Source organism: Trematomus bernacchii, unplaced genomic scaffold (genome assembly GCF_902827165.1).
Source record: "Trematomus bernacchii unplaced genomic scaffold, fTreBer1.1, whole genome shotgun sequence".
Classification (NCBI taxonomy): domain Eukaryota; kingdom Metazoa; phylum Chordata; class Actinopteri; order Perciformes; family Nototheniidae; genus Trematomus; species Trematomus bernacchii.
The window spans coordinates 4,623,520-4,635,373 of record NW_022988066.1 but is presented as its reverse complement, the minus strand read 5'-3'; the positions used below and the strand labels follow the sequence as shown (position 1 = coordinate 4,635,373).

At 41.6% G+C, this 11,854-nt stretch overlaps 1 protein-coding gene across 1 annotated transcript; it reads left to right on the top strand.

The window, feature by feature from the left end:
- Positions 1-1,013: 1,013 nt before the first annotated feature.
- LOC117474698 (voltage-dependent calcium channel gamma-4 subunit-like) lies at positions 1,014-11,231 on the top strand. Its single transcript, XM_034120679.1, has 4 exons — positions 1,014-1,597; positions 7,334-7,417; positions 8,397-8,537; positions 9,172-11,231. The coding sequence occupies exons 1-4, from the start codon at positions 1,378-1,380 to the stop codon at positions 9,708-9,710; spliced, it is 984 nt and encodes a 327-aa protein (XP_033976570.1). The 5' UTR covers positions 1,014-1,377; the 3' UTR covers positions 9,711-11,231.
- The last annotated feature ends 623 nt before the right edge of the window (positions 11,232-11,854 follow it).

Genomic DNA, 11,854 nt, shown 5'->3' with positions numbered 1-11,854 from the left:
ATGCTGTCTCCTCTTACTGCGATCCACACACTGGGAGCTAATCCCTCTCTTCCCGTCCCAGTATAGCATGATGGTCACTTGGCTTCTCAGTATTAATTACATGTGAAACAATACCTTATGTTATTGTATCACTCCTTTCATCAACCCACTCCTTTCTTCCTTACTATATTTCCTATACCTATACTCTCCTATCCATCTCTCACAAATTCAGGCACACGCTCTTTGCACCCTTCTGTTCTTCTTGCAGGGATGAGGAAGTGACTTAGACTCTGGGATCTTAAGGATGTGGCTCCCAGTAGAGAGTAGATATTTCAAGCAGCAGCTCCTGCAGGTCGTCAGTGTGAAAATGAAGATCATTCCACTGAAAAAAATAAGCCAAACTGCAAAGTGCTTAACGTGACAGGCCTGGCCCTTTCATACATTTAGGAACATGAGTCTCTGGTTGTTCAGAAGATGTTTTTCTTCCGTTACAAATTTTACGAGCCGGGTAAACTTGAGAGCAGACTGCTCTAACTTCAAAGTGGTTTTGATAGATATTTAGAGAAATATTTCATCAGTGTTGATGCTTTTCTACTTCTGTTAAGTTGCTGCTAGTTCAGCCATATATCAGATCTCTCTTATCTCCACTTTGCTGTCAATGGCTCTGTTTTTATCATAACTTGATTTCAAGATGTTTTGGAAAACATTTCAGTTTCTGAACTGCATGTCCGGATGAATAATGAATATGTTCTTGATGTGTATATGTTTTTTGTAAGCATGGGTTAGTAGATTATAAACCCTAATTGCCTTTTTTCCTCCTCTGTGAAATTATCCTCTTAATTTTCTAGTGTATCAGACATATACATATGTTAGTGTATGTCTGATGTTCTCCTGTTCCAGCAGCTGTAAACACCGACGTTTCCTATTGGCTTAGCTACAGCCGTGGAAGGTGTGGTCTGAATGAACGACGCTGCATTCTTTGTTAAACCGTGCAGTTTACTATTATAAACTAAACTGTAAAGCAGCCAGAAAGCCTCGGATCCTTGACATAGGTTTTATGAACTTCCTTTAAATTAATTTCAATAACATACTTGTTTCAAAGGATGCGTTTCAATATTTTTGTAATTCCCACCTGTAGCATGGAATGAAGATGTAACCAGTCAACTCAAAGGAATTAAACGAAAACTGCCATCGTGTCAAACTCAGAAACTTGTATTGTTCTCAATCTGAAGTTTAGGAGGATGAGGAGCAGTAACCGAGCTGTTAACAATCGAGACTTTGGCTTGATGAGAGGAAAAACCGCGAGACGCGCGCGCTTCCTCTCACAGATCATGGGCACCATGCGCTCCTCGCGGTGTGCGTAAGCTGCTGTGGAGGATCCAAACAGTATGAGACGCCATGGCATGGTGTGACCGAGGGGTTCAGACTCTGCTGGCCATCGTGGGGGCCTTCGCCGCCTTCAGTCTCATGACCATCGCCATCGGCACCGACTACTGGCTTTACTCTCGGGCGTACATCTGCAACACCACAAATGCCACCGATGATTCCCAGGTGCAAACCAAGAAAGTGAAAGGCGACCTGACGCACTCCGGGCTGTGGAGGATCTGCTGTATTGAAGGTAAACTGAAATTGTATATGTTTGTAACTGTAATTCCATGAACTTTTGGACACTTTTTTGTTGTCTTCGCTGGGTGATATTGTTTCCAGTGATGAGTAAGTTTATCTCCTTCTGCTTTTTTACGGTGGGGAGGTGACAACGTTCCCAGGTTGATCCAATACTCGTTACATCTTCATTGAAAACGGGTTTAAACAAATGCTACAGGTGGGAAAACGAAATAAAAAATACTTGAAACGCCTTGCTTTTTGCAAATTCCTGTTTGCTTGGTGTGACGAAGCACCATCAATTAAAGTCTGCCAAGGGGTACATCATCATTATTACTCATTTATTCTGTGGAATTCGTTAAATAGCATTAAAAAAGTGACTTGGGCATGATATTAAAAAGGAAGAATTGGAGGGAAACTGCTGCTTGTTGCGCGCAAAAGCAGTGTCGTGCGTGCGTAATGCTACGTTTGAGTCAATTTCTCTTGTAAATGAATTAGTTTGTCAATGAAAAATTGGACTCAATACACAGATCATGACTAATAAGAGGCATTTTTAGTGTTTTACATTTACATACATTTACGAGGAAGAGATATATTTTGTCCAGTAGGATAATAATGTAAGGCATGGTTGCTCGGCAACCCTATAAAAACTAGACGAATATACTTTTCAGCAACAGAAGTTGTAAGAAACTGCCATTCTTCTTGAAATCCTGTCAACATTTCCTCAGCTGTTGTGCTGCTTATCCATGATCCCCAGCACACACGCATGAGGGGTTTTGGGAGTGCTTCCTGCTCAGAGGTGTTGCCTGGACACGTTTGCACACCATTGCGCGCGACTGCTTCATTGGAGAAAAGCGAGATCAATAAGATCAGTCAGGTGATCCGTGAAAAAAAGTCTTGCATCAGCCCCCTCTTTCCACTGCTGCTGAAACCTCCGCTTTGAATGATTTTTTTGTATCTGAAAACCCAGCAAAAATAAGTAGGCAAACGTAGATAAATCTATATTTTTTGTATAAACAAATAAAAAAATACTGTGTTCTACCAGGGTATTCTGTTTAACATTTAATTTTAATTTTAAATCTGTTCAAATTAAAGATGAAAATGAAATGATATAAGGTACAATCCCAGATGTAGGGGCTAATCATGGCACTGCTAACTAGTAAAGTATTATCTCTGTAATCTCAGGATTGTAAGCAGAATCAGCTTTTGCACACTTTCCTACAGGTGAAATATGGCATGTTTGTTACTGTTCATAATTGTTTTGCAACCAACCATTGGCTGCCTTTGTAATCAAACAGAAGTTGTGTTTGTCTCATGTACTGAATGCAGCCATTACAGAAGTCACACTCCATGCACTTTTGATCTGCACTGTTAAGGCTCAAAGATATCAAAGAGCATCACTATTTATGGATTTCCTGTAAAGTTACTCAAAAGACACATTCCATGTCTCTCGCCTCCAACTCTTGAGAGTATCGTCACCAGAAGTGAGATGGAGTGCTCGCTGTTAAACATCTGCTGTCTGTTCCGCCATGCTCTTTCCCTCATATATTGTTGGATGTGTGTTACATGCAATACTTGCTGCTTCTCACACACACTAACGTTGAGTGGCACCTGTTTCGCTAAATGCATTTTTTGGATGAAAAAGTGGAAAGTTATTTTTTGAGTTCCTGCTTACCTGACATGTTCCTATTGTGGTTGACTGGTTTGCTTGTTTTGATTTTTGGAAAAAGTCTGAAAAATTGTTTTAATAACTAATTTTACTGTCCAGTAAAGAAGTATTCACCTCCAGGAGCAAAGAACAAGATGGAATCCAACTAGTTATATCAGGTCAAATGGACGGGATAAATAATGGATATGCCCGGGGACATGTTGGCTAACCTTGTAGAAGAAATTGTCTCCCTAATGTGCCAAATAGACGTCTGTTTGAGTGGTGTGTCTTGTAGAACAATGATGAGGTTCACTGAGGGTGATGGCAAATTAGCTTTTATGGAAACAAAGTGAAGTCTTGTTCTGCAGCCATTGATGCTGAAATACGACAAGAACTCTCACTTAAGCTAATCATCCCTGATCGCTGAACACGCTGCAGTTGGACTAAAAGACATGACTTGTTTCAAACAGAAATTCGGTCTGCTTTCAAATGGACAAATATGCGTGTGTTTGTGTGTGTGTGTGTGTGTGTGTGTGTGTGTGTGTGTGTGTGTGTGTGTGTGTGTGTGTGTGTGTGTGTGTGTGTGTGTGTGTGTGTGTGTGTGGTGAATACATTAGAAAGATGTGAAAGGCGTCCTCTGAGAAGCGGAGCTAGAAATGTGATTCTGGGTTGCCGGGGAAGGTTGCCATGGTGAAGATATGCTGAGTAATAAAAGATGGGCTCCGGTCTCTCAGACAGATGGGCTCTGGGGAGATACCTCCCCTAGTGAGCCTCCCTCTCTCTCTCTCTCCTCTCTCTCTCTCTCTCTCTCTCAGCGCTACTCCTCTCATTAATGACTCGTGGGTCTATTTGATTATTTGGTGTTTTTGGTCATAGACTGCTCGATTTTTTATTTGATAAGTAATTGTCAATCCTTTTTTCATGCAGAATGACTTATCTTCAAGAATCTTATGATTAAAGTGGTTCATATGCATGATTCTTTGTGGAGAAACTTACGACAATTACATCAATCGATCAATTAGTCGACAAATCGATTTAGTGTAAGTCCACATTTTCTTTTGTCAAGGACTACCCTTTTTTGACTTCCTGATTCTTTATCCTTTACCCTACATCTGTCACTCTTTTTTTCCTGGACATTTACAGTATAATAAGGAGAAAACCTCCAATTACACTTCTTGCAAATGTGAAATACAAGCAAGATACACTCATACAGCAAGAACAAAGATTATATTTCAACTGAATGTGCTTCGGTATCGATCGAAGTATGTGCTTGGTACATAAAAGATCAAAGGGAAGCTGAGGGGGTTGAAGAGGAAAACATTTGGAACACAGGAGGGAGAGAAGTGGGTAATTGAGACATGATAGTGGTAAGAGTGTTGTAAAAAGAGACAGAAGGTGAGAGTTTAAAGAGACTGAAAGAGTGAGGTTCAGAGAGTGGAGTATGTGAAGATAGACTCCTGGATGTTTCATCACTATACCTTTGTGGGTATAGATTTTCCGTTTCTCTCTTTCCCACCACAGGCATTAACCTTGAACATGTAGCAGACAAAGGTGACATTAGCTTAATAATAATAATAATAGCTTGGATTTATATAGCGCCTTTAATGAGACCCAAGGTCGCTTTACAGAGAAGAACAGGAGTAGAAACAAACATAATAAAAGGCAGTCAGACAAACAGTCAGACAGACAAAACAACAAATAGATTAGGGGCCAAAGGCCTTAGCAAACAGATGGGACTTGAGGGCCCTTTTGAAGGCGTCAAGCGTGGGGATGTTGTGGATCTCCGCAGGGAGGTTCCGGGGTGGGGCATGTGGGCGAAGGATGTCCGATAAGTACTGGGGGGCATGGGCATGGAGGGACCTGTAGGTGAGGAGGAGGACTTTGTAAGTTATGCAGGACTTGACCGGCAGCCAGTGGAGGTGGATGAGGGTGGGAGTGATGTGCTGCCACGGCTTTTTATGTGTAGTACCCCAGCAGCACAGTTTTGAACATACTGGAGCCTGTCCAGGGTTTTTTTGGGGACCCCAAACAGGACACCATTGCAGTATTCCAAGCGGGAGGTGACGAAAGCATGGACTAGGGTTTCTGCAACCGACTCCGAGAGTGACGGTCGGAGTCTGGCAATGTTCCTTCGATGGAAAAAGGCCGATTTGGTAACAGACTTGATGTGGGAGTGGAAGGAAAGGGTGGAGTCAAGGATGACACCCAGGTTGCGGGCTTCAGGAGATGGGGAGATGGAGCAGCCGTCAACCTCAAGGATGAAGTTACCAACCTTCCGGAGCAGCGCCTTGGGTGCCACAACCATGAGCTCTGTTTTCCTGGTGTTTAGTTTGAGAGGCATAAAGCCACTCTAATCAGCAAATGTTCACACTGATTCAGATTTTGGAGCCACAACACAGCTAACCACTGGCCAAACCCACAACATTTTTTCCTTCCGGGTCCTATTGACGTAACGAAGTCCAAATGGACCAATCCACGGAGCTCCGCACACACACACACTCACTCAGCCTTATCTTTTCTCAGCCGCGGAGCTCCGCACACACACACACACACACACACACACACACACACACACACACACACACACACACACACACTCACTCAGCCTTATCTTTTCTCAGCCCCGGTGCTGCGCGGAGCTCCTTACACACACACACACTCGGAGCTCAGGCTGTGAGTGTATGTGTGTGCTCAGGCTGAGCTCCGCAGTGTCTCGCTGTCTCGCAGACCCCACGCAGCAACCAGGAAACAACACCAGCAATCCAGCTCACACTGTCCGCTCCTCGAGCCTCAAAGGGCGGAGTAGCGAGCCCCGCAACGTCCCGCCAACACGGCACCCAGACCCCACGCAGCATTCTCATCTGTTTGTCATTACTGGTGTCATTTTCTGGTTGCTGACAAATGCCATTGTAACACATAAACACTGATGTTCCGCTGTAACGGTGGTGGACTCATCAGAACAGAGTGGGCGAGCTGACCAATCAGAGCACAGTGGGCTCATAGGGAGGGGGGGCAGGAGCTCCAACAAGCCGTGTAGGACAGAGAGTGAATACACATACTATACAGAGATGCTGTATGTGAAAATCAATGTGATTTTGGAACATTGAACAATGTAAATCTATTCTAGTATACCTCAACAATGGAATTATGATCAGTAGAAATGGCCATGACATGGGACCTTTAACAATTGAATCAGTGAAAAATACAGTGAAGTGAAACAGCATGTTTATCTGAGGCTTATTGTCATTGTTAGTGGCTTTTACAGTACATTGGCCTTAGAAATACCATGTGGAGTAATTTTAGTAGTTTTGATTTAGTGTTGATGTTTTATTTTATCATTGAGGCCTGAGAAACTTGTATTAATTTCATTCCTCATAAACATTAGAACGGCAGATTTTGTGCAAATTATTTTTCTGCTCAACAGCTGTATTGAATAAATTGGTCCAACTTCTGTTCATTTTTCAGATTAGAAGAGCAATATGTTGTGTCACATAAAACACACACTGTATATATTAAGTCTATGAGAGATTCCAATGCTACATTTTAGACACAGATAGTGCATGTCCATTGGCACATATGCAGGCGGGTCTACCATTGCTCCAGAGCAACAAAAACAGAAGCAAAGGTAGAAGTGACAGGATGTGGTAGCAAAATCAGACGTCTGACTTTAATTCAAAGTATAACCTTTCAATATTCATAATGCTCCAATGTTTTATTCCCTTAAAAGTGGAGGAGAAATGTTCTCGGGGAAGAGACTGGGTCTTTGAATAGAAGGTGCCTGAGGGCTTGAGAACTCCAGAATCTCAAATCCATAACACCATGTCCTCAAATGCTGTCTGACATGGTTAGAGGTGAAAACAAGCCAGTTCAGCACTGGTTTAGATATTCTTTTACAAGAAACAAGTCAATAACTTTTTTCTCTCATGATCACAAACGCTTCACATTGATTCGCTGGATGGTCAACCTTTATTTTCTTCTATACCTTCTACCATAATTGGACAATGTCATGCCTTGCTCCATTATTAAGACTGTGTTGTTATTGTGTCCCTGCACAGGCTGTTACTGCCATCCATCACATTCTGTGTGCTTTTGGCTCCTCTACAGGTATCAACAAAGGAAGCTGTTTTCGGATCAATCATTTTCCAGAGGATAACGACTACGATACAGACAGCTCCGAGTACATCTTACGTAAGTCATCGCAACCTCTTCATCTTCACTTAAACCCTTAATCCTCTTCATCCTTTCTTCGAGTGGTGATGGAGTTTTCACAAGGGCACTTAATGTGTCAAGACATCTCTGTGCCTCCCCCATAAAAGTCTGATGTCATTACAGTAATTGGAGCTATGGAGATGATGAATGTGTTGTGTGCAGAAGAGTAATAGGTCTAAAATGTGGCTTTACTCAAATAATTGTTTTAAAACTATGGGTGGTTTAGGCTATTACAATTCAATCCATCTATCCATGTTCCTTAAGGTTCCAGGTGAGCCTTACTGTGCAAATTACGTTTGGCATCTAGTTTGATGCCCTGTGTCCCAAAGCAACTGTTCCTATCTTTGCTGTTGTCTAAATTGATACATTTCAATAAACCCTCAACCCATGACTGTTAGTGTCATGGAAATGAACGTATGCTACTCAGGCTTTAGTCTTTGTGGAAGCATCCATCTGTTGAACCCATGGCAGTGATTTAGTTTGCCTCCACAGGGGTATTGAGATCAGAAAAAAACGTATTAACTACATCATGTATTTTATAATGTTTTGGAAGAATACTTGGACAGTATTATGTTGAAGGACTGTGCATTTGAACTAAATGTGTAATTTTCAGAGTTGTGTATGTATTGTTGACCTCTTTTAAATGTGTTAAATGCATCTTCCTCTTACAATGTATGCAAAGCTGATACAAAAAAAGCATTTACAGATTGCATTACATCCATGGTTGTTTGCTAGCAGTCTTCTTATTTGATGTCTTTGCTGCTCAGAAGGTGTTCCTGCATATGTTCTGATGTAACTGCCACCTGGTGATAAGTGACATAGTGTGAAACCATTGGTAGGAATGTGCATAGCGTATATGTAAACAAATAGAGGAATGACTCCTAGGAAAACTGTGATTTTAAGTGACGTGTTTCTTCAATCTTACTCACAAGGAGGCTTCACTGTCTCTTATGAACAGGTATAGTTCGTGCATCGAGCCTTTTCCCCATTCTGAGCAACGTTCTGCTGATGTTGGGGGGCCTGTGTGTCGTGTTCGGACGCTTCTACAACAACAAGAACAACATCCTGCTCAGTGCTGGCATCCTGTTTGTGGCTGCAGGTAGGAGCAGTTGCACTACAGATACAGTATATACACACAAGCTGCTGCGACAACAAATACATTCTGTGCAGTACAACAGAAAGAAAGACATCGAAGGACAAAAGCACAAAAGACATACACGACGTAAGACGTCCACTTCAGTGTCTTGTTTAAGTTACCCAAACCGTTTCTATAATTAGGCAAAAAATTAAATACGTTTTTTACACAAACCCAAAAATAAAGTGTACATATCTTACACTCTTGAAGCAAATCTTGCCTTAACCTTGAAGCTATTGTTTTCTTTAATTGGGAGTGACACATTTTGTTTTGTTGTGAAAATGCAAAAGAGCATCTCAGAAGTAAAAAAACTGCAGGAAAGGTGTGAATATTCAAATCACGTTCTTGTTAATGACACATTTTTTAATAAAGATTATTCTGTCACCCAACAAGGAATAAATATCACTTGTAAAGATAATGTTCTCAGGCGTTGAAAGGGATGAAGTTATACTGTAGAATACGAGGGTTGTCTAATGTGTGACTGCATCTTGATGATACCGTGCTGTCCTTTTGTATCATCCACTTAACGTATGTGCCTAAACATTATGCATTTTACAGCTTCTCTCTATCTTCATCTCTCCTTTTCTGCTCTCTTCAGGCCTGAGTAATATCATCGGCATCATCGTCTACATCTCCAGCAACGCCGGAGACCCGAGTGACAAGAAAGACGAGGATAAGAAAAACCACTACAGCTATGGCTGGTCCTTTTACTTTGGCGCCCTCTCCTTCATCGTGGCTGAATCAGTGGGTGTCCTCGCTGTCAACATATTCATCGAGAAAAACAAAGAGACGCGCTTCAGAGCCGTACGCAACTTCATTAAAGCCACCTCCTCTTCTTCACCATACTCTCGCATTCCAAGTTACCGCTATCGGCGAAGGCGCTCGCGATCCAGTTCGAGTGACCCGTCCCGCGAGCCCTCTCCAGTGGGGATGAAGATCGGGGGAGCATGCGGAGGAGGGTTAGGGATGGGTCTGCCGATGGGGGATATATCCCTGTACTCCCGCAGTCGGGACACTCTGAAGGGAGCGACCGCTGGGCCCTACAGTCCAGAGAGGGACTCTGGATTTTTACAAGTCCACAACTGCTTCCAGAAAGATCAGAAAGATGGAGGAAACAGAAGGACCACGCCGGTATGAGGTTAGGAGTGTTCATTGGAGTGTAAAACATTAGGGTTTGATGGAACACATTACACATTGTACGATTGATGAGATAGGAAGACAATTCCTCCCCGGGCTGTTCAGGCAGCAGCGGTGTGAAAGGTCCGGACTCAAAACTGTTTTTTATTTTCCTTCTGGAGAACAATTCCTGTGTTTCATTTAGAGAACGAGGATATAACTGTTTTTACTCTATAGTTCAGTGTCTAAAAACTGGATGCAAACAATTGAAGTGTTTATTTCTGAAATGTGTACTCTGCTATGTTGAAGCAACTTACTCCTATTACAGAAAGGACAAACATTTCGTCACTGTCATTATTTAAGGATAATGACCACCTAAATGAATTAGGGCTAAAATTGACATTTTGTTCCAGTTTATTTCAATTTAATGAAAGGGTAAAACATTCACTTCAGATTGTGGATGTGTGACCAGGCCCTCGAGTTTATACAGACTTGATGCTCAATATAATATAGATTCTGAATATTGAACTTCAGGTTATTATTTTTTCTGCTAAAATAGCTGTATAGTCTTTTGGAAATTGACTTATTTCTTATATTCCAAGACAAACGTATGTTTTTCTCCAAAATTGTTTGTTCAATTTAAGTGATTATTGTGATCCTTTGACTATTATTGTATTATATTTGTTTGTAAATCAACACAACTGGTGCTAACTTAATCTGTACACCTTTGTTAGCCTTTTGAACTGCCATTTAAATAATTATACTGTATCTCAATAACCTCTCTGAAGCTTGTGTGTGAGTGTATGTGAAATGTATTTTATGGCTCTGAGACACTGCCACACTATGACAAAAATGGATTTATGTAGATATCAACAAAATAGACATGGCACACAGTAATGTCAGTACATTCCAGTGTTATGTGTTAGTGTGAACATGAATTGTGCTGACTGTGTTGTTTCTCTCCATTCACTCAGGGACAATGTATGGAACAAATCAATCTTACTTTCAGAGATGTAGAGATTATCACGAGACAGAACAAATGTCTTTGAGTAGTTTTGTTTTTCATACCTTAGCGTGTGTGTAAAAACAGAGGTGAGATCGCACTGTACGTGTTGCTGTAAATTAACATGACACTTGTTCCTGCAATTACTGCCTTTGTGTTCAGAGGGTTTTTCATCCATATTTAGCTAATGCAAAATCATATTTAAAGTATTTCTGTACTGTTCTGCCCCGTGTCAATAAGAAATGTTCGGTAAAAGTATAACTCCCAAGAATCTTTTTGAATGTGACTCCTTGAATTTGACACCTTATTCTGCTTGACGGGCATTGAAAAATAAAACTGCTGCGTGTGTTTTCAAACAAGAATATAATGACATCACAAAATAACGAATAAGTGTAGGCTACTGTTACAGGATACATGAGACCAAATCTGCGTGAAACATAACATGGTTTTAATGGGTTTATTTCATCCAGTAAGTTCTTTTTAAAGTTAAGTGTCCTATTAACAGATTGAGCCGTGTTTGATTGATACTGGAGTTGTGTATTTCCAACTAAGCAATATGATTTTCACAAACACAGTTGATGCAATTAAAGCAAATAGTTATGAGTGTTGTGTAGGGTTGGGAACCGAAACTCGGTTCCAGATGAGAACCGATAAGAAAATACCGGGTACCCAAACAAAATACACAATTTCGGTTCTGCTTAACGGTTCCTAAACGCGGTAGACCCTGTATTCCACCGGGTCCGTCTGCCCCGCGGTGACCCGGTGGAATACAGTATATCCACAGGCCATGATCTGTGTGTTCTGGAGAATCACAGCGGGCCGTTGACGGTCGGCTCGGTATGCTGACGGCTGGCACCGCCCTTAATTTTTTTAAACGGCATCATGCAAGTTGCGCTGACAGGCGACAGAGGTCAACAGTTGCCCCGCAGCGAGGCTCCCCCCGCCCTCCCGTAGACAGTTCACGAGCTCAGTCACTTCATAACACCAAAGATGGATCGCGGTAAACGCTCTAAAGTGAGGCTCCACTACACTAAAAAAGAAAAAGACAAGGCACAGTGTAATGCCTGTTAATAGCTTGCCACAGGCATAGCTCAGTTAAAATAAAGCACAACTATTGTGCAATACATTTGTATTGCATTTATATTTTTTATTTGTAAAAATG